Consider the following 26,735-nt stretch of genomic DNA (forward strand, 5'->3'; position numbering starts at 1 on the left):
CACACACACACACACACACACACACACACACACACACACACACACACACACAGACAGACACACGATGGAAAATCCCTCCTGTTCTGTTACAAACCCTGGGAACTGTCACACCTGAGAGGGGCTCAGAGGTCACTCTGTCAGTCAGGTAGCTGGCAGAGAGGACTCCTCTGGGGAGGAGGGAAGGGTGAAGGTGAACAGTTTTGCGTATCACATGTCGCTAGCTGTTCAGCAGAGGTACATGCCATCCAGTGTATGGTTGCATAAGTGGAACGCTTCCGTTAGTTCAGACAAAGCCAGGCGAGACAGTCTAACTGCCACTACAATCGACAGGGAGAGACACTTTTGCCGCCAGTGTGTTAGGCCCGGGCTTTTCATCTCCAGTTTCTGGAAAGGAATTTGCCTGACTAGTTGATGTTTAGCATGCGACTTTGTGGCTTGGTGGATAGACGGACCGAAATGTATTTTCTTTTTTCATGCCCACCAGTAACAGCAAAACATCTGCCAATCAACAGACATATTAATTTAAAGTGCACCTAAGAATCATGACACTAATCCTCTTACCTGCTCACTTACCATAAGCTGCTCTGAGTAGAAGCATCAGCCAGATGCCTAAAATCTGAATAATCATAATATGCACAATTTGCACATAATGAGGACGACATTCTGAAAAGCCTGGCCTACAAACCTACACCATACCTGGGAACACGCTTGACTATATTGAGTTCAGCTTGGGGTCAATTGGTTGATTCTCATGAAATTGATTCTCACGGTAGCAGTAATCATTTCAATATAAAAATTGTTAATATCATTTAATTATGTTAAATATGTATAAGTGTTCTCCTTCTTTCACAGGGGGTTCTTTAGATTTTAATGCATGTTTTCATCCATTCAGATGAAATTCTCATTACACTTAACAATAATCTTACACTACATTGTGTGTGTGCTCCGGTTAAGACAATAATAAAGTTTAATAAATAAAGTATCCCATTAGTCATCACAACGAAGAAGCTGCTAAATGGAAACTAGGCTAGCTAGTCTCTTCACATTTTAACACCATGAATTATAAAATCTAAATAAAATCATTTCTTCGGAACCTATACATTGAAATGGAATTATTCCATTAGAAAATGCAGCTCCATCTTTGCCAGAAAACACGATTGAGCAGTCAAGCTCTGAACCTCCACAGACTGAATGCACTCTTAATCGTCTTTAGACAGTAGAAGTTAATAATAAAACAAAAAGATTAGCATAGCTAATCTCTCAAGACAGATTCAGAGCTCTGCAGCTGAATCTGTCAACAACTCACATTACAACATGTAGAGTTTGTTGTTAGTAGGAATGGAAACAAAGACACACCATCGGAAGAGGGATGATGGGTCCCAGAATGTAGCATAGCTAATACGGGGCAATAAATATGATGCCAATATGAAGCAAAATGTAAGGCAATGTAATGTAAGGTAAGGCAACAAGCTTGTTACATGAACCTATATAGCTTTGCTTTAGCAACTGTATACAGTACATGTTATTATCATTTCATTTAGCTCAATGAAGACCGTCTGGCATCACTCGCACTGCAATCACTCAGTTTGCTCCATCAATCCAGGCAGCTATAGTAGTGTAATGTGACACTAGGGCAGATACTCCTCTCTGGTCATTGCCCTATCAGTTGACATTTAGGTTTTATAATAAATGTTGTTCTAAATCTCATGCAAGTCTGTGTACAGGATGGTTAAATCAATATTCTTCAAGTTTTGAAATGTCATTTTATGGGTTTTCAAGGACATGGATTTGAAATTCATATGCATATATTGTCTAGTGTCTACGACGTGCTTTTGTAATTAACTATTCAGTGTAAACCTCATGTTGATCCATGTCTTTTGTCAATTGAAAATTTGAAATCTTGTTCTGATATATTTGCAAGCACAAGATAATCCCGTCTCCATCTCTTCTCCTGACAACTGACATCATCCTGACATCATTCAATATGTAATTAAGATTCTAATTCAGCTTAATTGTGAAATTCACTTCACTAATTTCACTTACAAACATGACCATGAAACGAACACCATGAAATACCAACGCAACGTAGGGTGTTTAAAGAAAATGTAGATGTTCGACCACAGCACCAGGAGGTAGGTGTAGTAACTTACACCAGACCTGGGGATGCTGAAGCTTTTAATGGAAAATTAAACAAAAAGTTAAAACAGCAAGAACTGTCACGTCACATATTGAGCGCGAGGATGTTCGTTAGTCATGCTTGCTCAAAAGTAAACTCACTGCTTGGTTACAGCTAAACAAAGAGCACCTGGTAAATGTCAAAGTCAAACATGTCAAAGTCAAACACACCTGAGACATGAAGATGCATATCATCATTATTCCACACCTGCCCGGAGCGACCAAAAGCCTGCTATGCAGTGCCATATTACAAAATAATCAATCGTGATTCGTGATTCGTGACAATGACAGCTTGCCAGCTTTAGTAGTTTTGACTTTTCTACTCAAAGACGTATTTTTGTCAACAGTTTGGTAAACAAGCCGACCGACAGGTCAAATTTACCTGCTGTAGTTCCGATTTCCATTCATGAGGTCCCTGCCCGGTTCACTACCCGGATCACAGTTGTCAATCTCTGGCTGGGGGACTCCGTCTCCGCTCGGCCCGGGGTGTGCAGCGCCTTCGCTCCGCTGCGACTCCCCTCCCTCCCTCCCCGAGAGGGCTGTCAAAAGGCCCCTTCTCCTCCCCTCCTCCGTCCCCGGAGAGTCCGTTAGGCCGGGAGGGGGGGTCTTTTTGGTGTCCCCGTTTGTAGACCCCGGTCCAGGGCAATATCCAATCAGATGTCACTGCCACGGAACCTGGTTGATCAACGTCGCTGCTGGGCAAACAGTCGCTAGCCGCGTTAGCTGGCGCTGTATCCAGGCTTTGGCAAAGTACTGGACACAGCAAACAACACAAGCTGTCAAGATATCATAATAACAGCAGCTTCGTTTGACTTCAGATTCATTCCTACGCGATTCCCGAGGCCCCCACGGCGGCGAGAATGTCCACAAGAAGCAGATAAGATTGGTTAGCTATGATAATTAACTAGCCGGCTTGGCTAAAAAGGCTGCTGGATAGTTGTAAAATTCTGACAGAAGATGGCCACTTTTAACACAGCTGTTGCAGCGGATTCCTGCTGCGTCGTCTTTCGTGGTTAACGTTATTGGTCGCTGTGTCAAATTTGAGGACTGTCAACTCCGGCTTGTTTTTCCACCGGTAGTGTCAAGATTTTTCAGCCCCTGGGTGACAGATCAACTGTGCGGGGCTCCAGGCAGCCAGCTAAATATGGTGAAGTTGCCTTTCTGACACCGGCAGGAAGAGGTGGGCTCAGTCATCGTACGTCACAAGCATCAACTCCGCCTCTTTTTTATTAAGTTGTATTCCATCGTACGACGGTAAAAACAATAGCAGATTTTTTTTATTTATAAAAAAGTACAAAAGTATACCCAAACATTTTTAGTTGAGCCCCAAAGGCAAGCTAAGCACTTTATGAAACAATACACTGACTCAGCAGGCCTACACCATATGTGGTGCAATTTGTTGCTTGGGCCAAGGTAAGATTCAAGAAGGTCATCTGCCCATGAGCCATGCATGAGGCTCAAATATGCACACATCTAGGTTTGCCCCGGTCCATCCTTCCATCTATCCATCTTCAACCGCTTATCCGTAGTCAGGTCGCGGGTGCAACAGCTCCACCAGAGAGTTCCATACTTCCCTCTCCAGAGCAACATATTAGTGACTTCCTCCTGGGGGGGGGGGGATCCCGAGACGTTCTAAGGCCAGTGAGTTGATGTGTTTCCTCCAACTGCACCTTGGTCTGTCCTGGGGTCTCCTCCCGTGGGACATGCCTCGAGGACCTCCCTAGGGAGATGCCCGAGATGCATCTTAACCAGATGCCCGAACCACCTAAGCTGGCTCTTTTCCAGGCGAAGAAGCAGCGACTCTACTCCGAGTCTCTCTCGCGTGACTGAACTTCTCACCCTATCTCTAAGGGAGATGCCAGCCACCCGTCGAAGAAAACTCATTTTGGCCGCTTGTATTCGCGACCTTATTCTTTCGGTCATGACCCACACTTAGGTGAGAGTAGGAACGAAGATTTCTCAGTAGACAGAGAGCTTTACCTTCTGGCTTGCCCTGTTGAACTTCTGATGCACAGTCTCCCATGAATCAACTTTTGAAAATTAAATAGATTGAATGCCACTCCTGTTTTAGACCCATCAGCATTGTAGGACAGTGATTCTCAACCTGTGGGAAAGTAAAGTGTCAATGTAAGGACTTTTAAGATATTTTTTATACCTACAACCAAAAAAGACATGTTGTTACTAGTCTGTATCAGAAGTAATCAACAAACAATATAAACTGGTCAAACATTGGCCAAATGATAAGGAGGCAAAAATAGTGAAAATAGTCGAAGCTTGTGAGCTTGTAGATCTGTTATTTTCACAATCTATATCTGTGTAACCGAGTCAAACTAAATGACTCAACTCCAACAATTCCAAGTGCTTGTCCCCAGACCCCAGTTCAAATATGACTATTTTGGGGGGTCACGGGCCACGGCCTGAAAAGGTTGAGAACCACGTAATGTTTTAGGACACTCAAATCAAATATTGAATAGCTCACCTGAATTACAAAAATGTAAGTAAACAAATAGTCTGTTACTCTTTGTGTATGTACTATACACATTATACTGATTATAGTACAGTATACAGGTGTGTGTGTGTGTGTGTGTGTATATATATAGTGCATCTCTTATTTATTTGTGACTGAATTTCCCTTGTGGGATAAAGGTCTGTCTATCTATCCATGTATCCATCATCCACCTACCTCCTACCTACCCTTAAATTAAAGAAAAAACAAAGAGTAATAAAAAACAAATTTATTTTCTTTAAAAAATAACCCCCCCCAACAGAGTCCCCATACTATTACATACACAGAGCCAAAATAAGTTGCTTCCATGTCCTTTCATTCAAATCTATTGGGAAGTGCTATGACAGGGACTGTTCTTGTTCAGTGGCTTCATATTGCTTAGTCAGTGAGGCTGGGCGGAGAGGCGCGGACTCTCCTGTGTCCACATGATGCGTTTCTAGGGTGACTCCTGTTTTGTCCCCCTTCTTTGCAAGGTGCTTGGTGGCTTCAGTGAGAGAAGAAAACTGCATCTGAATTCAGCGGTGCCGGGACTTTCCCCACCAGGCTGAAATCTTAAACACAGAGTGGGGGGAGTATTGTAACACTGGCCCCAACTGTGAAAAAGGCCCCGCTACCGGTGAGCCAAAAATACATAACAGGTTAATATATATTTATATATACAAATCACCTTGGACACAATGAAGGATCAGAAAAACGGTGTACAAAGGCATTTTGATTATGCAAGTTAATAAACATGATTAAAAATCAAACTAAACTGATTTACATCATCATAGGATCCCTTTCGGCTCAAAGGGGCTCTACCCATCAGGTAAAATTTGAGGCGCTTTAAGGGCAACTGAGGTGGAAATCAGACTGTCCCCACAGTGCCCTCTTGAGGATACACTGACAGACACTAGTGACAATAATCATAATACAGGAAAATAAAAGCAGTCTTCATCCATTACACAATCGAGGCAAAATGACAGGCAGCGGTGAGCACGTGGCTCCTATCTCTAACAAAACCAAAATAAGGTGGCTCAGAATATCCAGTCATAAAAAATAGCAACATGCAATTTTTGTTCCATAAAGCCAGAAAGTGACGAGATGTAAAGGCAGGGCATATAGTAGCAATAATGACCCACCCAGACTTATGTAGCAACCCCTATCTGTGTTGCTCATGCACACAGCGCACCAATGGGGAATATCTAGCACAGACTGGGGGGCAGGGCAAGGAATGACACAGGTAGATGACGTTAAAAGACAGGATAGAGAGCATAGGGCAAAGCTACTAAACAAAGAGAGGGGGGGGGGGACTTGTCCATACGTTTTTTGGGTTAGCGGGAGATAAGGGCCAAGTGCTTTGAAAAGGGGAATCTCTACATGCTAAGAGCGGAACTGAGAGGTTGACATGTAAATGTGCTCACGTTGGCGAGGCTCTGTAACACACCTGCAAGGCGTAGGAGGAAGAGCTTTATATGAGGTTCAGCTGTCTGCAGTATTGGGAAGGGTTGTGTGAGTGGATGTTAATGAATTCCACCATTTGGCGTCATGTCCAATGATACATGTTGTAATGTGGAGAATGATCATAACAAGGTCAAGTGCTGAATGTAGTTTCAGCTTTGCAGCACTTAAAGTGATCACAGGCTTCCATTTGCCTGCATTCAAATCTACAAAGGAGATCCGACCTTGCCTATTGCCTTTTTCAAGTTATGAGAGGGTGACAGTGAGTGATATTCAGGCAAATTGTGTCTAGTCTGAGCCTCATAAGACAGTCTCCCCATTCAGAAGTGAAACAAACCATAACGTAAATTAAAAAAGTGCCTCGTAATTCTTATAAGAGCTATGCATACAGAAACAAAAGATTATCTTCCTGTTTAAGTGCCCATTTCCATTGGTTGGTATCACATTTGGCTGGTTAATAATGCTGGTTTAGGTGCATGGGGTGCAAGTATATTTGATACACTCTATGCAAATGGTCCCTCTATCGTTACACTAAGTTTGATCTATTGGCTAAATTATCTAAGGGACTGGCCAAACAGCACATTGTGTGTGGCAGGACTTTACTCCTGTATCTACAATATGCTACAGCTGCTCTTCCTCTGTATTCAATATTATATAGACCAGAGGGCTAACCTCACACAATAACAAACTTTTGTGTGTGGGGCTGGCAGCGTCTACATGCTATCGCTAAGTGCTAATGTACCATACCACTGCCTCCTCGAGGCCTTAAAAAACAGACAGAAAAACATTATTCAAAAACATAACACAGGCAAGAATGCAGTTCATGACAATTGACAATGTTAAAAATAATGATAAAAGTGTAGTGTCCATTACCACCCCTCTGAAGGGGCCCCGTACCAAAGAGCTTGGAACACTGGCATCCGGCATTCAGATGGGTAAAGAGGCAGCATTGTGGTGGCAGTCAAAAAGGTTTCAGGATCGTCTTTTTGTTGTTGTCATTTACCGCCCGTTGTCCTCCCATCCATATTGCATACATAGGAGTGTGAAGGTAGCATACAATACAATAACAATAATATAATACCCACAGTTTAAAAATTCAACATAAAAAAGAGCAATAGTCCTGGTAAGGTCAAAACAACAAAGAACAATAATAACAATAATATTCATAACCATTTGTGAGTGCATGAGGCTGTAGAGTCTGCCTTTGTTTTACAGGTGGTTGTTTTTCCTTGGGGGGCTGACTTGGCTTTGTCAGACATGGGATGTCTGTGGAGTATGTGTGGGTGGGCAGTTGCAGGGAGGAAGGCATGGGGATGAGGTGGTTTTGCCTTACTGTGGGCTGTATGCCCACTCAGGTAGGAATGAAGGCGGGACGATGGTCGTGGCTCAGGCGAAGTACATGGTCCTCAGTGTGTCGTGGTGAATCTGAACAGCTTTGGCCAGCGCCTGAGGGTCCCGGCCGTTACTCTGACCAGACACGTGGCTGCCCTCCCCGCTAGATAACATGAAAGACATAGAACAGCGGTCACCACTATGTTAGAAGGCATTCTTCAGATTTTAAATGAGAAACAACAATTTGATCAAGACTGTGAAAACAATTGTCAGTTACATCTGCTTCCACGTGATTGTGAACCATCCGATTCTAATAAATTAACCTAGTGCTGAAAAATAGTGTGTAGTGAAAAAGAAAACTTGTGCATTAAGTTGTGAAACCTGTCAATACTACCATAAATACTGTATATATATATATATACTGTATGGCCAAGGCCTTTTAAAGTGTTTAGTAATACTGCTACTCTTTTCTATACATTTTGAACTATTTGCAGATAACATTTGATATTAATCCTTTAAAAACAAACACACACCTGTCATGCTCCTTGTCCACCAGATGGTAGCGGGCACGAAACGCCACAAGACGGGCATAGTAGGCTGGCGCAGGGATGGAGACAGAACGGGTACAGCGCACGTAAGTGTGGCACAGCTGGTAGGTGAGGATTTGCAACTCGTCGGCGGTGAAACGATTGTCGTCCCACAGGACATAGTAATGAGAGGGCCGACTGGTACCCTGGACAAAGAGAACAGGCAATCAACTGAATAACATGAAACAACTTCATTAGACATGAAACCATTATAACAACACATCCTATATAATGACATTGTCTATGGACCAATGCTAAGAAAGATGTATTCATTTTACCTGTATACCAGCATGGCTGCACAGGTAGAAATCAAACTCAAAGGGATGAGTGATGCTGGTGTCCACAGTGGTCCCTGCAGGAATATTTCCACTCTTCCCAATCTAGGCACAGACAATACAGAATGGTAATTATTAAATACTACATGCCTAACCCTACCTGCCATGTGCCATGTGTTCAAAAGGGGCCAATCCTGCAAACTTTGAAAGCCAATGTTAGCCAAATAGGATGGAATATGAAATATCAGACAGATCCGTCTTGAACACATGACTATAGAGTAATATAAAAAAAAGTGTTTTTCAAAAGTTGGCCTCCTGGTGGCACTATAACAGGTCGTTCTGGAAAATGTGGGGAAAATGTGGGGCAGAGGTTCATCATTGGCATCCAGGGAGTGTGTGTGCAAAATTTCGCATCGACCGGGTTATTAGCTGGTAACACACGGACGGACACACACACGGACGGAGTGAAAAACATACTCTCTCCCCATGCCTTCGGCCTGGTGTAGACAATCCGATTGCTCAAACACAGGATTGCATAAGACACTATTCAGCTCATCTTTAACTGCTAAATCTGTCCTTGATAGAGGTATAGAACGCTATGAACAGTGTTTGTGTTGCTGATGTTGACTTTACTTTAATAAAATAAATTGGAAAACATGGCCGCCCCAATAAGATTCTGTACATGGGGCACTGATGGCCTAGTACCGTAGTTAAGCTGCAAACCACAGCGAGTCGTGTCTCTCTCTCTCTCCCCGTTTCCTGTCATTTTCAACTGTACAATCCAACAAGGGCAGAAAAGCCCCAAAAATGTCTGCGCAAAAAGGATTCTGCACATTTAAATTATTAAGAGCAACAGGGCTTGTGAAAGGAACTCACCCTTTCAGACTTGTCGGCACAGAAGAGGCGTGTGTGGTGGCGTTTCTGGACCACAATGTAGGTGATACCCGGCTGATAATCCTTCTCCAACTTGATGCACGCATCTCTGATGGCCAGAAGCTCATAGTGGAGAATCTGCACAACACAAGTCCATGACTCATTTATCAGTAATAATATACAGTGTATTATTTAAAGTAAAGCTATGGTTCATCTCACAACTATCGATTTAAATTTAAATTTCAACTTAAAAGTTCAAGTTGTACATACTTGTGGCAGCTGCCCTTCTGGAACCCCATCTCTGTAGAAGATGATCCTGGTGGGTTTGAAGCGGGTTGACTTGTAGAACTGGATCAGCAGCTCACGCACCATGTAAGATAGATCTTCAATGATCTCCTGTCTGGGTCTCTGGACCCTCACTGTGGCACAGTATCTGCTGGGGTGGGCGTCCATACTGCCTACCACCTAGAAGAAGACAAGTGGAAGGAAGGAGATGAAAGAAGAATATGACAACAGAACACTAAGAATAGATTCCAAACCTACATAGTTACTGGGCTAACTTTGAGTGGTGCTCAACTGCCCTCACCACTCATGTATTGGACATCTACAGCAATGCTCATAAATAATAGTACACAGTCCTCTCTACCGCGCGAGTACTCTAAATTCATAGCTGTAAAGACAAGGTTTACAAAAAGACAATTACAGTTGGAAATTATTAATCATAGAATTAAATCATCATCAAGTGTCACTAAAAGAGCTGAACCTTTTACTGTCTGTTCCCAGTTCCTCTATTGGTGCAATAGCATCCCCTACAGGCAGTGAAGGTGAGATTTATAGTGCAGCAAAACCAACACTTTACCACCACTATACTATGATTCCTGGCTAACATACCTGTACTTCTCCTGTGTCAGCCAGTCAAACCACTCTAAACCTAAACTCTCTCTGTGACTGAAGTGCACACACACACACACACACACACACACACACACACACACACACACACACACACACACCCCAGCGTTTTGCTCTAAGATCCTGACATTCCTTTGAGACGTTGGCTGACCACATTAGACTGTCTGCTCAGCTAACTTAAATTGAAGACACCTGACAGAGAGGGGAGAGGGGGCATAGCACTAGCAGTTGACCAGTTAAGAGCTGCGACAACATAATCTTAACTGAGAGAATCAGTAAAGTGAATATCTTCCTGGCTTTTGGCCACCCTATTTATCCATGCTGAAAATGTTAAGACTTACAGCAGTAATGGAGGGCTTCTTCCCATCTCCAGCAGGGGGATGTGTGACGTCTGCTCCGAGAAAGATAACTGGCTGCTGAAACACTGCTGACCTGGGAGCAGGAACGGATGAGGAGATAGAATCACACTTATTCATTACGAGGCTACTATAGGCCACTAGATTTGAAGTCATCAATTTATTATTTCCGGCAGGGTGTGACCAGGAGAGAGGCACCAAATCAAATGTGTTGAAACGTTTCACACCATGCTAATTTATTAAATCATAACCTTCCTGCACAGATAAGAGCTATTATGTAAACTAGCTGTCTGCCATGCACCTTTCATCTACTAACTTGCAAGTTGCCCTCAAGATGCATAAAGTCAAATTTTGAACTTAATAGGAAACATGATGATAGAAAACATAGCTTAATAGTTAAAGAACATACTGTAGGAGCGGCAATGCCTCTTTCATAGTATCACAGAGGTAAGGTTCCTACATGGTCCAAATGAATCCATCCACCCACCAAACTCATTTATCCTAAAGTCCCTTATTGATAAGACACCATCATACTTTGATGTTCCTCTGGTTCCGACACACCACTGGAGAGATGGGTGTGTGTAGAGTAAAAACAGCTACATGTGCTGAGGTGACCAGTGACCACCTCACCGCTTATCACCGCTGCTCACTGGCATCATTTTGTAGAAATCCACCCAGCAGGTTCGGTGGGTGGATGGATTAATTTGGAGCAAGTAGCCGCCTTTAGTTGGTAGGACATGATAGGATACTGTGTACTGATGACACCACTTTACCAAGATACATACATTAATTTAGTTCGACAGCTTACCATTAGGGGTAGCTCAAGTTATAATGATGAACAAATTACAGTAATCCATTTTTTGGGTGGAGCCAATCGAAATGGAATATTGACAATCTGACTGATACATCTTGATCACATGCCATTATGTACCGATTTGTGAGAGTGACAAAAACAAATCTGTAGTAGTAGTAAAAACTAAAGGTGTTTTGAAGAAAACACAAAATGGCAGGAAGTGGGCAGGCCTATCTGGGTAGTTGCGGCATGAATCCAGGGAAATATGTTTTGACTGTACAACCTAAGGATCAAGAGGTGAACCAGGCTATAATTGCACCACCATGAGACTGATTTGAAAATGTTGGGGTAGAGGTTAGCTGTTCATAGATGGACAGTGTCTGTCTGTTTGTGTTCCAGACATAATCTCAGGCCTTCGGCCGTCTGGTCTGGCGGAGAAAGAAAACGCAGACTAAGGGACGAGTAATGTTAAACCCTGCTTTCATATTAATTTGATTATTACCCATTTTGGGGCGGAAACCCGTTTGGTGTTTTAAACATTATGTTATAATTTAGCTATTGAAAAATAGCAGATCTACAAGCTCATAGCGCGCCACCGAGTGGCGCACTACGAGCTTGTAGGTCTGCTATTTTTGAAAAATCGTGAAAATATTTATTTCAGAAAACTGGAGGATTTAGAAGATTCTTTTAAAATGTTGAGGTCAGGCCTAAATGGGTTAAAGAAAACAAATGTCACTGTAGTCAAATGCAGTGGGTAGTACACTCACCGTTGATGAGGTACCAGGATGTTGTTTATTCCTCCCAGCTTGACGTTGATCTTGAGGCAGAGGTTAGAGAGGGTCTGAGGGGACGTCTTCACCACATTCTTCACCTGGACACACTGGGTGGCCATGCCTAGGAGGGTGTCTCCCACACGCTTCACCTCCGCTGTGAGTGGGCAGGAAGAGAATTAACACCCTACTTTATCACTGGGTGGCCACGCCTAGGAGGGTGTCTCCCACACGCTTCACCTCCGCTGTGAGTGGGCAGGAAGAACATTAACACCCTACTTTATCACTGGGTGGCCATGCCTAGGAGGGTGTCTCCCACACGCTTCACCTCCGCTGATGGGGATCAACAGACTACAGGTGTCACGAACTGCATGCAAGTAATGTAGCCTATAATGTTTGAGTGGCGCTAGCCCCTCCCTATGTCCAGCTTTTAGCGTTTGTGCAACCGTGTAAACGCAAACGTTGTCCTAACACAAACATTAAATGCCATTATTAATGAATGGCGATTTTTATTTCATAGTGTAAACACAAACATTAAAAGCTGGACATGATGATGTATGATGATAAGAGCGCCCCTCACTTCACACGGGTGTGATTTAAAAAAAATGGTCATCAACATTTCAACAACCAGGCATGTTTTGAGATAGATTCATTTTATAATGATAGTTTGCAATCTTTTCCCCACTCTTCTGTGTTTTAGTGTATAAATAAATACACAACAAATAAAACTAAAGCAGAGTCCTCTCCTCTTCGCGTGAAAAACCTTGGTCATAGTACAGGTGAGATATCCTACCGTAGACAGGAGTCTTTCCCGGCAGGATGACGATAATGAGCTGCAGTCCAGAGTAGGTGTTCTTCAGGTGTCTGAACATGGGCTCCACGCTGTCGGCCCCCTGGGCGTATTTACAGAAACATGGCTGGCCCTGGATCGGCATCCCAGCATCCTTAGAGATCTTACGCAGCTGGTCTGTGAAGTTCCTGGGATAAAAAAAACTGGCAATTAGCAAAGAAACTCTGCAACACAAGCTACAATAAGTCTACACAGCATTTAATCAATCATATGCCTGTCACTTTATATTGCAGGTGAGGTCCTGCTGTTCCTGTACCATGTAGGGGCTGTGTAATCCCAAGGAGGAAAATCTACCCGTCTGCCTCCGACAACAATTCCTGTACAGCAGGGGCATTTATTGTACTTATTGTAGATTTAGGTGATGTGCTGGAGTATGTACTTGGTGATTAAAATGTTTCTTCCTGGGTCTGTTGAGTACCATGGTGTTGTGTGATTCCATTATTCAAACCCGGGTCTCAAACTTGGGAAACTAAACATCATCCGCTCATCCCAAGGGCAAACCCCCTTGACCAGTGGAGATACGAGCTCACTCCCTTTCCACCTCGGTCAGGGCTACTCTGTTACAATAGGCTATTCCAAGAATGTTTCGGATGAATGCACATTTTCCACTGAACCAGCTACAGCAAATGCTGATGCATGACACTCATCTCATCTCAGTTGTATATTGTTCATTCATTTTCTGTTCTTGCATTTATTTTACAAGGTTGTCACTTTGGATGCCATCTAGTACTTACTTGAGTACCTCTTCCCGGCACTGTTTCTGGGGGGCAAAGCAGGCGATCGCCCACACTTTGATCTCTATGCCATTGTAAAACTGCTTCCCCCTCATGTCCCACACTCCCTGGTTGGGGGTAGCTATGGCACGGTTCTGTGGATGAACACAAGGAAACAATATTCAAACAAAACTGTAATGAGATAAATCCAAGAGTTTGGTACAATAAACACAATATAAGAGTTAGCTGAAATGTTTCTGGTTACAGATATTTGCATTACCGCAAATAAAGCCCATTAAAGCCCATCAATTGCACTCACAGTCACACACTCAATTAAAAGCACAACCATGCAAAGAGACCTCTAGATTTTGGTTTTAATCATGGATTAGTCAGCCAAACAACAGAAAGCGAGTCATGACTTACCCTTCCTCCATACTGCAGGATGGGGGCAGGTAGAACCCTTCCTGTCACCTCAGCCATGTCATCCTTTACCTTGATCCCAAACTCCTGGATGTATGGATCCAAGTTGAAGTTTGCGTTCTTCATCTGTAAATGAAGTAGAGTAAATTGTGGGTCGGTGGAGGGAGGGGATGTATTGCATGTTTAATAACTTGAATAGAAATAACTAGATTTATTTTTCATTATGCATTAGAGCTTGTACAGTATGAGGTCCAACAATTCAAGCCTGGTCTAACCAGTTTAGAACCATTGGTCTAGTAGCATATTCAAACCCAACCCCGGCTTAATGCAGAATGCAACTGAACTGTCAGCACAATACATAAAGATATTTTCACCGATATTGATGATCGGATATCGGTCATAATTTCAGTATCAGGCATCTCTACAATTTAATAAACCTTAACCTAGAGTTCCTGGTGCTCCCTGACACTGGCAGGGTACATAACGTGCAGGCAGGCAGAGAATAACTTCAGCACGTCTGAAAGATTTATGTTGCTAAATAAATTGGTGAAAAAAGGTTTTTTAACAAATCCCCGCCCAAACATCCAAGCCCCATCTGGTTCGGGCAGAGATAACAATCTCTATGCATATTACTGCCTTTACGTAACATTAAGCTCACTATTGTACACATGGCAACAATTACTATGCATCATTTGTAACTTCCTTTCATTATGTCCAGTGTAATTGTTGTAACACTTGATAGGCAGTTTTCCCCCACTAGGGGTCACCAAACACTCACCAGCCTGCTGATCTCCTCCTGTCTGTCAGGTGCAGAGCGAGCTGTGGCTTTGATCATAGTGGAGGTCTGATTATCAGTCAGCTTCTTGATGCACCGCTGACCTGCTACAATGTTGCACACCTGCAACGAGCAAGCCCAAAGTCAGTCGAAATTGGAAGTACACACCAATGTATCATGTTTAATGTTCTCAATCATTACATTCTTCGAGTGTAAATTGTAATACATCACCTAAAAATAACAACCCTTTCAACTTCAAGTTTATTGTCAAATCACAAGTTGACAAGTGATAAAGAGTGGGTGTTTAATTAGTCATTATGTCTTTAATGATGAATGCGTTCAGTCCAGTGCAGTCTCATACATTCAGTGTATGCTAGGGTTGCATGTACTGTACAAGATCTTTGTTATCGCCTCACCTCCAGGGGCAGGTAGGTGTGCTTCTGTTCCTGTCCCACCTGTAGACATGGCAGGTGGGGGTATTTCAGCTGCAAGTTGTACTTCTGCTTGAAGTACTGGGCAACTGTACATTCTACTGTCTGCCCACTCTCAAGTTGGAGGGGAAACCTGGAACAGAGCATAAATGTGTCCCATCCCATAAATGTGTAATAACTATGCATTACTATGAATCACAAATATGATTTGCACTGAATATAATATCCCACAACTAATAGTAGGCTATTAGTGCATGACGTTTTGATCCCCACTTTAGGCACTGGATGATGTTTTTCTTATCAACGCTTGCTTTCTCATGAAGAAAGCCTGGGGAACGTTGAAGAGAAAAGTGGATAAAAGGGGACGTGTGCTGCTGAGAGTATGGACAGGAGCTGTTCCACAGCGGAGGAGGAGGGGTTCGACAAGGCGCTCACATCAATATTGTCCACATTAAATCACTACTCAGTGGAACAAACATGGTGATTGCAGCAAGTAACATTACGCCAACAAAAGCTGCTGATGCGCAGTGCACAGACCACAGGCAATGTTATAATACGTTACTCTTCCAATTGTGCTGATGGATATACATTTTCAATCAATATTTTGGTTTGTACCTGGTTAGAAAAACACAGACAGACTCTATTCCTGTCTCTTAAAGTTTACCCACACACCAGCAAGTGAGCTGCTTGCTCATTCCATCCACTGTTTCTGATCACTGATTCTTCAGTCCTCCTTTCAGAGTGGAGCGAGATTAGAGGGCTGGCCAGACGAGACGAGGGCATGTATAGTATAACCCATCTTCTTTACGTATTAAGTGACTGTGCTGGCCTAGAAACCAGAAGAATCTGCCAGTAAAATAAAACGCCCTCTGCAGATTGAGGCTTTTTTTTTATCTGCCCCTTTTATCCACACAGAGTTTCCAGACCAATATCTATGCAGTGATATTAGTCTGGCCATGCCAGGCTATGACTGTGCACTTGTAAGTTTAGTTTCAAACTATATTGTTGTACAAATGTCATCCACAAAAAAATGGTAAAATGGTGCATTTATATAGCGCCTTTATCCAAGGCATTTTACATAGATTGTGCATTACATTCACCCATTCACACACCGATGGCAGCGGAAACCATGCAAGGCACCAACCAGCACATCAGGAGCAATTAGGGGTTCAGTGTCTTGCTCAAGGACACTTCGACACCAACTCTGGGGGAGCCCGGGTTCGAACTGGCAACCTTGGGGTTTCCATCCAGCCACTCTACCCCTGAGCCACCACCGCCCCCATCTATGTGTTTATGTGCATATGTAGACCATAAGAGGACATTTACGTCTGGTGGCTTGCAGGACGTCGGGTGACATTGCATACACGGTACTTCCTTTTCATTTGACCACAGTGAGTCACCTCCACCTTCAGGCCTGAACACCAGGCACATGCAGGGCGCACGCACAGTCGCACACACACACACACACACACACACACACACACACACACACACACACACACACACACACACACGTTAGTGTAACAGAGCAGATCAAAGCAACACCCAATCCCAGCCTAACACAGAAAACAAATGTGACATTTCTAACGTAATAAACAGAAAATTTGTAATCACACCAAACTTTAGAAAGAAATGTTCCTAAACCAGAAGTATACCAGAAACAACATTATATAAAAAATGTGGCAAAGATAAAATGCAGAAATCAAATAAACTGGGGACTAAGAGCTGTTGTAGACATCTCTGAAGAGGTGTGAGGTGGCAAAATAGTTTCTTACTGTTAAGTAGCCCACCTTTGATCTCCTTGGTAAAGCGGACTCGCTGGGAGTCGGTGAGGGTCTTGGGCTGCTCGTCGATGTTACGGATGTCCAGGACTTCACACATGAACTCGATGACTGGCTGGGCTTTATAGAAGGCCGTAGCAGACACTGGTGGGGGACAGAGAGCAGCGTTCAACCACTGTGGGTAGAATTCATCCAACGATTGTATTTTATCTCTCACTTTTAATCCATTTTGACCTGAGATCAGATTCTAAAAATGTCTTCTCTACATCCTGACAGTTTTCTGAAAAAGCTATGTTTCTATGTCAGTCGGCGCTATGAGCTTGTAGATCTGCTATTTTTCAATAGCTAAAGCATAACATAATGCTAACACCAAAAGGGGTTGAAAAGGCATTTAATTCATACGTCCAGAAATACTCACAAAAAGGTCCAATGAATAGATATGCATTAGATAACCAGATATTATTTGTATATTTTGAGTGCTAATTTGGCTTTTTATATGGGCTTTCTTTCTTATCATTTATGTCTTGTTTTTTGTTTAGTTTTTTACAATAGCAATTAGAACACATTTAGTCTCAAATTTGTACATGTTTACGGGTGTTGAGGTCATCGTCTGATCTGCGAGATATGAGATAAGTTCACTGTCACTGATGAGCTCATCTCCACTGACTCACCATCAATGTTGAGCATCATCTTCCACATGGCAGGACGCACCGACTGGTGGAAACCAAACCATACCTCCCTCCCCCCACCCAGGGGGTGGTAGTAACCTTCAGGAGGGGAAAAGAAGGACCGGCCCACCGGTGTGTACCTAGATGATAGCAGATTTGGAGAGGGTTAAGTGTAGGATATATACTAAATCACACAATGGTGTCAATTAACAGATTTTCAAGTAAAAATGCACTGTGATACAGCGGTATAGCATGAATTAGGCTTTAGCAATGGCATTGAAGGATGACTCAACAGTTATGACCTCAGCGTAAATTAATCTCTCAGTGAAGCTACTGTCTCACAGGGGGCATTTCAGAAGAAAGACACACATCGCTGCCAAGCCTGCCATCAGGCACAATCTTTGTTTATACAAAATTGGCACCTCTTTAGAAAGCAAGAAATACAGTCATGTCTGCCTATTTTCTTGACTGATAAAATGGGTTTTGACAGCATTTCATATGGTATTATAATTTAGTCCTTTCACTAAAGTAAAACAAACCTTTCATTGACATAGTAGTTTGACTACCTGAGACAAGAGTGAAAGAGGTTAAACGTTTATAAACACTAACTTACATGGTATCGGCTCGGTACACATAGATCTGTACATATAAGCGCTAAATTACTTGACATCGGATCGGTACATACTTGTGGACTCGCCAATACCAGCGATTTAGGCTGTATTGGGTTATTGGCACAACTCAGCTAACAAGCATCTTTTATTTGTTGACTCAAGAGTCGTGAAGCATCGAGTCTGATCCCAATGAATGTACCGTAGGGAACACACCCCATTAACCTTGCTAGCTGGCTGATTTGGTATGTTTTAATGTAGCACACAACATATAACTATGGAAAAAGCATGCCCCTCCCCCTCCAACTTCTTGACAGAATGATAGAGGTTGAAAGTAAAATCTAACAAATATGCTTCCAAGCTACACAAAGAGAAGCAGAGAGCAAACAACGATTTTTTATTTGGTTATTGTGTGCGTTTTTATGCCTGGACTGTAACTATACTCCTGTGAATGAATACATCTGACCACCGTTTGAGTGTTTACTGTGTGTGATGTACCTCATAGAGGCCAGGTGGCGCATGGCTACATCTAGGGCTTGGACAGAGTCCAGGGGGACCTGCAGTCGACCGCTGACCAGAGTCTCCTGGAGCAGGCGCCATGAAACCTTGGCCAGCCAGCGGATGGACACCTTGAAGATACGGTCCTTTCCCTCCCCAGGGATGGTCACCTCAAAGTCCACCTGGAGGGAATGTGAGGGGTGAGATAGGGGAGAGAAAATGGAAACAGAAAAGACAAATTAAGCAATGATTGTATGGCATCGATGGATGTAAATAAATAATCGACGATACTGTCAAAGAATGATGGAAGTGCAATCACGTGCGTACACATTAGCAATGAAGAAGATGCCATACCTTCTCACTCCCGATAGGAAGTGCTAGCACAGTATAGATGTTCTTTTTGCCATCATACACTGGCTTTCTATCGCCAAACAGCTGGGGCTTGAAGTGTTGCACCATGTATTCCACCACCTCCCTGCAGGGGGCAGCACAGAAAATGACACTGCATTGGTATACTGACAGACAACTACACTGCATTGGAGGCCCCAACAGATGTCACGCTACAAATTAAACCCATCATCCAATCAGGATGTTCTTTTGGATGGGGGGGGTTGAAGGTGATAGGATATATATTGATCAACAGGATACAGCTGGTGGAAGCAATATCTCATGGTCGTGGGGGAGTGGCAAGGACAAAAGAAGTAGGTGTGCGAGGGGCCCCCACCTTTCAATGCATGGTGCCTTCCTTGGCCTTCATATAAATTGTGGGGGATGAGGAGACACTTTGAATGGGAGAGATCACGCAGGCTTGACCTTCTTGGACCCTTTGTCCCCGTCCCTAAAAGCGGGCAACTACCTCATATGAACTTAGAGAATGAAGCTCTATGTTTTTTTTTTTACAGTGTTTGATAGAAAATCTTGTTTCCGATTGCAACAAGCAGACTTTTTTTCTCTGGAGGTTTTAGTTTAGTTTAGTTTTTAGAAAAAAAACTGCCTTTCATTTCTCATGAAAAGTTCTCTCTCTCCTTTGTTTTTCAGACCACATCCAAGCTCATACAGACAGACTGAAGTTCAAAGACTCTCCCTGCTCCATAGACAACTGCTCATTTGTTCAATCAAGTGGAGAGAGCTATATGAGCAGTCTGCTTCTGGGTTGAGTTATGCCTTTCAGGATCTCCGAAGGCTGAAGTTAATCAGTGTAAGGCAACGCGCAAAGGCAGATCAATACCAGTGGCCATGGAACCAATAAGGGCCTTGACTAATCTGTAAACGATCATAGTTGCAGTGTTGAGGCTGCTGACAGAAAGACCTGCCTACTAGTGCCTACCAACCTGCCACTTATTGTATTTAAGTGAGCGATAGCCCCAATTATAGCCTTGTTGCCACATATACCTTCATCCCTCTTAACTACTTCTACCCCCTACTCTGATCAAAAGCTAATATTAACCCTGTAGACTCATTGTCTTTGTAGTAGAGATGGAAACATAATTGCAACTTTCTTGATTACTACTACCACCTGATGTACAGAGCCTTATATTTGACAGAATCAAAGTTTCGACTTAAGCCCAATTCACTACAATGAGATTACTGCTGCTAAGTGAATACACAATAAAAACCTGTTTATTTAATTTAACTATGGGACCCTAAGACATCCAGCTCCACCAGAGAGCTCCAGACTTCCCTCTCCAGAGCAACATTAGTAACTTCCTCATGGGGGATCCCAAGGTGTTCCAAGGCCAGCATGGAGATGTAATCCCTCCATCTGGTCCTTGGTCTGCCCGGTGGTCTACTTCCAGTGGGATGTGCATCGAGGACCTCCCTAGGGAGACGCTTGAGAGGCATCCTAACCAGATGCACAAACCACCTAAGCTGGCACCTCTCCAAGCAATGAAGCAGTGACTCTACTCCGACTCTCTCTCATGTGACTGAACTTGCCAGCCATCCTTCTGAGAAAACTAATTTTGGCCGCTTGTATCCACAACCTTATCATTTCCATCATGACCCACACTTCATGACCATAAGAGTTAAAGTATCACTGAAGAACCTGCTGACAAAGGCCAGAATGGCTGAAAAAACATGTTTGTTAATTCCTTCTACATAAAACTCTTGTTTCGTGTCAGTGTATAGAATCAAACTAGTATCCTGTATCCGTATAAATTAGATCATTTGTAATGTACCGGCCACCATCTTTGTTGAGCTTTTGATGAGTAGTACCACCCTGTAGTGTCTAGCACAGGGGTGCCCACACTTTTTTGACTTGCGAGCTACTTTAAAACCAGCTCAACAAGATCCACCAAAAGATGTATTATCCCATTGCTGCAAATTGTTTCAAAATGTACCTAGTGGCGCACTTGAGGAATAAATGGGAGGAAATGGAACTGGTAGGGTTTTTTATATATAACTTTAGAATGCTACTGACGTCTGTAGTATTACATTGTGGGCCAGTGAGTCAATGTGTTTCCTCCAACTGCGCCTTGGTCTGCCCCCGGGTCTCCTCCCAGTGGGACATGCCTCTCGGACCTCCCTAGGGAGACGCCCGAGAGGCATCCTAACCAGATGCCCGAACCAACTAAGCTGGCTCCTTTTCAGGCGACGAAGCAGCGACTCTACTCTGAGTCTCTCTCGCGTGACTGAACTTCTCACCCTATCTCTAAGGAAGAAAACTAATTTCGGCCACTTGAATTCGCGACCTTATCATTTCCGTCATGACCCACACTTCATGACCATATAGGTGAGAGTAGGACTGAAGATTGCTCGGAAGACAGAGAGCTTTGCCTTCTGAATTGAAATCTATCATCTATTGTTAACAAGGTCCCCATTATGAACATGGATATGTTCTATCTAGAAGTGTTCACTTCAGCTTGGTCTGACGGGAACCCCTTTTGGTGTTATAAGTTATACTTTAGCTATTGAAAAATATCATATCTACAAGCTCGTAGCGTGGCACTCGGTGCCGCGCTATGAGCTTGTAGATCTGCTGTTTTTTTAAATAAATGTGGTGCAAATCTTTGAATATATATTCTTTCAGAGTGAATGTTTTTAACTCAAATATTTGCTTCTGGGGGTTCCCTGGAACAACATATTTTCAGATGGGGGTCGGCGGCCAATTACATATAGTTTTGGGGGTCCTTGACATGAAATTGTTTGAGAACGACGGATATAGAAACATGGGTTTTTCAGAAAACTGCCATGATTTATAAGACATTATTTTGTAGAATCGTCCTTAGGTCTAAATGGGTTAAGATTTTGCTCAAGTTTTACGAGTTGGTCACCTCACCTGTTGACCCGCCGTGGGCACTTGTCGGGCTTGATGTCAACCTCATAATGGAAGACATCCATCTTGGGGATCTCCACCTCAAAGTAGTTGGCCAGCAGCTTGATGGGCTTGCCCACGGTGCCCATTCCCGGCCGGCGGGGAGCCTGGAACACCTGCTGCAGTGGTGGGGGGAAGGCCCCGGGCACTGGAAGGATGAAGAAACAAAGGGAAAGGTGGGCATGGGCAGGTAGAGAATGTGCACAATGGAAGGGAAATTACAGAATTGTTTATTTAGTGGGTGGGCAAGTACAGTCATTAGAGAGGTGTACAGAGGGCAGAAACAGAGTATTAGTGCATGTATGGGTTGACCAGAAAAGGTTATGTGTGGGATGTGGTGTAAGCAGAGGATGCGGTTTTGGACAGCGGAAGATGGAGCACAGATGGGGCAGCGATGCGGGCATAAGTCCAGGAAGGAAGTGTAGGTGGCAGGGGCCAAAGGGGCATGATAGGTGGGCACGAGGCGAAACACAGACAGGAAGGGGAAGTCAGAGATGAGGAATGGAACCATGTGAGGGAAGAAAAACAGTTGGGAAGCAAAAACAACATGGGGGGACAGTGGCAGGGAGATATATAACACGCCATGCAAGAAGTGGCAAAAGAGATAGATATTAACGAGGAATAAAGAAGGCGAAGGGTGAACAAAGAGATTAGGGAGGGTGTGAACAGAGGAGAGGGGTGAGGGACGATTGAATGAGAATTAAGGGGGGGGGGGGGGGATATATTAGAATAACGCTTTTTACAATAGTACAGACATTGAAGAATGCCAACAAATCTAATTCAGTCCTTTTCAGCAACTGGTCAATGCTTACAGAGTACAGACAATACAGACGTCTTTACAATTAATTGTCTCATCAATGGCATCATGGAGGATATAAATCTCTGTCAAGCATACTGGTCTACATCAGTAGTAAATTTTTTGGTTTCTGGATAAATCCGTTTCAAAAGACACATTCCAGATTTCCTGCATTATCTGTTCTGGATCACACCAATGCTATTTAGGTTGCCCAATAATATAGGCTTACACTACGTGTGCAACTATACCCTCAGTCTCTCAGGTAGAAGTCCATTAATAGGTTAGACTGCATTCTCATTACTTTCCCAAAAACATATTCTATGTCCCTCTTGAAAATGTCTATAATACTGTCGTGTGGTGTCTTAACTCACAGACTTAGGCTAGCCACGGCCATGGTCTTACTAGGCAAGAAGTTTGCATTCTTGTGATGAGTTTCCATTGATCAATGAATGGCTACGACCACAGCATCATGCATGTGCAAAAACAGGTCTGATTCAGGAGGCCTAGCAAAGAGGGGTCTGGACCTGGCTGCTAAATGTGAGGCTAGCCGTGACTCCTGCCTGAGAGGGGCCCTGTGTCTTAACCTCTGGGCTCCCCAGAGAACAGCCCCCTCCACCACAACAAAGACCCCAGCTGCCCTGGTCCTCCATCACACACACACACACACACACACACACACACACACACACACACACACACACACACACACACACACGTCTGGATGTGAGAGAGGGAGGAGTGCCCCTGCTAAGGCGAAACACACACTCACATACACACAAACATAGGGGGCCCCCTCCACATTCTCAGTCTCACCATGGAGACACCACAGCAACACAGCATTGTCATGGAGATCAGGAAACCTGTGTGTATGAGTGTGCACTGTGCATGTGTGTGTGCGTTGTGGTATTTGTGAGATGGGGGTGCCACCGTGGTCGATTGGGCTTAAAGGGACCTTGGCCTTTTAGGTCCCCGAGTGATCTTGTTCCCACATCAAGCCAAACTATACTGAAGAGTGGAGGAGCTCTGCTTTACAGGCTGCTCTGGTCAAACATGGTCCCTCAGTCATGTTCACGGTCATTACGTCAGTTTTGGGGTGCCTGGAATTTGTGATACCCGAACACTGACATGGAGAAAAGCATTAGACATGCGAGTTGCTTCAAGGGATCACTTACAAACACAGTTAACAGACATGTTCAGGCACTGGGCATGTGATGATGACACAAAGTCTGTGGGCGTACGCATTGCACATACAGAGAGAGACATGGGCATTCACACAGGAAGACACAATAACACACACGTCACCCTCGCGCCAGCGAAGACAGATGGTGAGAAGTGGAGCCAGGGCTCACACACATCCCCAGACAATAGCTGTCCCTGGTGCTGGGTGCTAAACTAAAAGATGGCTCGAGTCATGTCATCTCTCTGCTTTAACGCAGCATCCCTGGATCACATATAATATGCCATTTTTATATTGTATTATAATTGGAACTTACTACCTGCTCCTTCATGACCAGGCCAGTCTTGCTCTAGCACCACGGGGAGGAGAAAAGAAAAAAGAAAAAAGTGTAACGCAGGCCTGTAGAATGATGTTACTATAGGTGCGTGTAGCTGTTTGATGACGTTGCGTGGAGTGGTCCTAAATTTGAGTAAAATAGTTTATAATGATAGGAGTAGGAATCACAGGCCAAGTGCCCCTTAAGTTAAGGGGCAATTGGTATATGTACACATTTACAAACACATTTTGCAAGATTTTATTACATTCTGTGCCTGACTAACTTGGCAACCTTAATATTTGTTTGTTTGTTTTCACTTACAAAACATTTAAAAATGTTACACAATGTCAATCAAAATGTGAAGGAGAATGCCTAAAATACATCCAGGGGCTTAAGAAGTGGCGTTCTCCATTGAGGGGGGCTGAGTTTAATGGTGGCAGTGGATCCCTACTAGGGCAGATATACTGTTGGAGGTTGAACTGATGCTGAACTGTAGGTTGTGCAGTGCTTACAGGGCAAAATGTTCAGCCCAAGTGAAATGTCACATCAATGGTGGGAGATGTTTGTAGACAAGTCCCATCTTATGCTAGGGAATCACAAGAAACTAACTGTTTGAATGAGACATGGAACAACCCATTACGTATTATTACGCCCATTTTGGCTAAAGTTAAACTACCTACTCCTACTGTACCTCTCCCTCTAGTAACTGGCTGTCCACCATGAGCTAAATGGTCAGTTCATGCCTAACAAAAAAACAGACCCCGGAGTACATGCCTCCATTTGGGGGAAAATAATCATTGATATATATTCTAGGTTCAACATACTGAACTGCAACTGATAGCTACTTTAAATTTAGGCTACTGACTCACGACATGAACATAGCTGGGGAAAGCAGATCATACATCTTGACATAGAACTAACTACTGAACTGCCATGGACAAGAGAGTTCAAGCATGGTGCATTAATGCATGCAATGGTGCAAGACTTTCCAGAATTGGTGGACTTCAAGTTCAGACCACTAGCTCGTTTAATAGGTCATCTGTATCTCAGCGTCATTCAAGAAACCTGACTAAATAAATAGATAATTGATAAACTTATTGCATAGTAGTGGCTATAAACTTGTATGACAATGTTCTTACTGAGTGCATTGCCTCAGTCTACATGTGCCAGTAGGAGTACTCTACTGCACAATCAAATCGCCCACTATACAGATGTGAATATTTCACATCTGTATGTGAATATTTCACATCTGTATGTGCTTTAAAACATTAAATTCAATTATGGTTAGATATAGATACATAATGAACTAATCACTGCCGATGTTAGGCCTATGCTCATGTCTTGAAAGAGTGCATGTAAGGTATTCATGTTATTAGACAACATAACATGTGAATAACCTGGCAGGATGGGGCTGTGTGCGCTGCGGGGGTCATAGCGTGGCGTTTGGGGTGTGTGTGAGTGTGAGTGTGAGTGTGAGTGTGTGTGTGTGTGTGTGTGTGTGCGTGTGCGTGTGCGTGTGTGTGTGTGTGTGTGTGGAGGCTGCAGCCAGCTGCTGCTTGAAGGCGGGCTTTATCTCGTGCCTGCTCGCTGGAGATTCCCACGACCCTCCTGCCCCCCGCCCCCTGGCTCAGGACATTGTCAAGTCAACGCACCAAAAAGACCCTGTGCCATGAATCTTGATAAATGATTTCGTATACGACACAATTTCACAAAGTGTCGCGTGTATGGGTGTCAAAAGAAACCCACCGACGTTGCAACAGAATAGATAGATTTGCAGGCAGGCAATGCAATCTAAAATACCTCCCTGATGCTGTAAGGGCCACTGTGTCCTGTTTTTTTTTACCAGCCAATATCTTGATGCATTTACTCATCACCCCCAGAAACAATGAAATGTAGACATACCAGCGCCAGACGGACTTCCCGGCTCCATCCCATTCACTTAGCCGCACGGGTACAAACTAGTTATTCCAGGGTTATATGTGGCCACAACGCCGGCCCCTTCAGGCTGGACCTCCAGCCCCCTCCTCGCTCTCAGTCTCCTCCTGTCGGCGTGCAGCCTGCTCCGTTCCCGCTGTCCCCCCGCCCCCTGCCCCTATAGCAGCAGCAGCCCCAGACCCGCAGAGGAGTGGAGGTTGGAGGATAACGGTGTTCGCTGGTCTAGTCTGTCTGGTGAGTGAATTGAGTGACCCCTGCTATCGGAAGGTGTCGAGGGCGGTATAGGTGCTGGCTCAGCCTCCCTTCCCCGGGGGTCTACTTCGTCAGATTGTCCGGCGGTGCTCTGTGACTTCTTGACGGCCTGCTGTCCTCCTGCTTCACCGTTCAGGGCAGGCAGGATTCTCCAGCGGAACAAAAAAGGCCAGCCCCTCACCC

General features: G+C 43.9%; 2 protein-coding genes across 4 annotated transcripts in view; both read right to left on the minus strand.

Annotated features, from left to right (window-relative positions):
- ago3a (argonaute RISC catalytic component 3a) overlaps positions 1–3,299 on the minus strand; it is a 51,944-nt gene extending 48,645 nt beyond the window's left edge. For all 3 annotated transcript variants that reach the window (XM_080768717.1, XM_080768716.1, XM_080768718.1), the window contains exon 1: positions 2,558–3,299. In XM_080768717.1, coding sequence (XP_080624843.1) covers positions 2,558–2,579 — 22 coding nt within the window. In that variant the 5' untranslated portion in view covers positions 2,580–3,299. The remainder of the gene's footprint in view (positions 1–2,557) is intronic.
- A 1,638-nt stretch (positions 3,300–4,937) lies between these two features.
- ago1 (argonaute RISC component 1) lies at positions 4,938–26,405 on the minus strand. Its single transcript, XM_080768769.1, has 20 exons — positions 26,268–26,405; positions 24,366–24,398; positions 22,041–22,224; positions 19,118–19,238; positions 18,764–18,945; positions 17,661–17,797; positions 16,999–17,133; positions 16,535–16,622; positions 15,194–15,341; positions 14,781–14,900; positions 14,006–14,128; positions 13,604–13,737; positions 12,813–12,997; positions 12,017–12,176; positions 10,442–10,532; positions 9,459–9,653; positions 9,192–9,326; positions 8,319–8,420; positions 7,987–8,186; positions 4,938–7,616 (listed from the first exon to the last, which is right to left on the minus strand). The coding sequence occupies exons 1-20, from the start codon at positions 26,293–26,295 to the stop codon at positions 7,508–7,510; spliced, it is 2,610 nt and encodes an 869-aa protein (XP_080624895.1). The 5' UTR covers positions 26,296–26,405; the 3' UTR covers positions 4,938–7,507.
- Positions 26,406–26,735: the final 330 nt, after the last annotated feature.

The sequence above is a fragment of the Protomyctophum bolini genome (assembly GCF_963924005.1).
Source record: "Protomyctophum bolini genome assembly, chromosome: 7".
Classification (NCBI taxonomy): domain Eukaryota; kingdom Metazoa; phylum Chordata; class Actinopteri; order Myctophiformes; family Myctophidae; genus Protomyctophum; species Protomyctophum bolini.

Bases quoted from the DNA above. Each gene is read 5' to 3' on its own strand.
- ago1 (XM_080768769.1), bottom strand. From the start codon at position 26,295: ATGGAGCCGGGAAGTCCGTCTGGCGCTG. The intron at 14,901-15,193 runs GTGAGGCGATAA...TGCTCGTTGCAG, and splicing joins ACACCTACCTGCCCCTGGAG to GTGTGCAACATTGTAGCAGG. The intron at 8,187-8,318 runs GTAAAATGAATA...CTCTTTGTCCAG, and splicing joins GCAGCCATGCTGGTATACAG to GGTACCAGTCGGCCCTCTCA.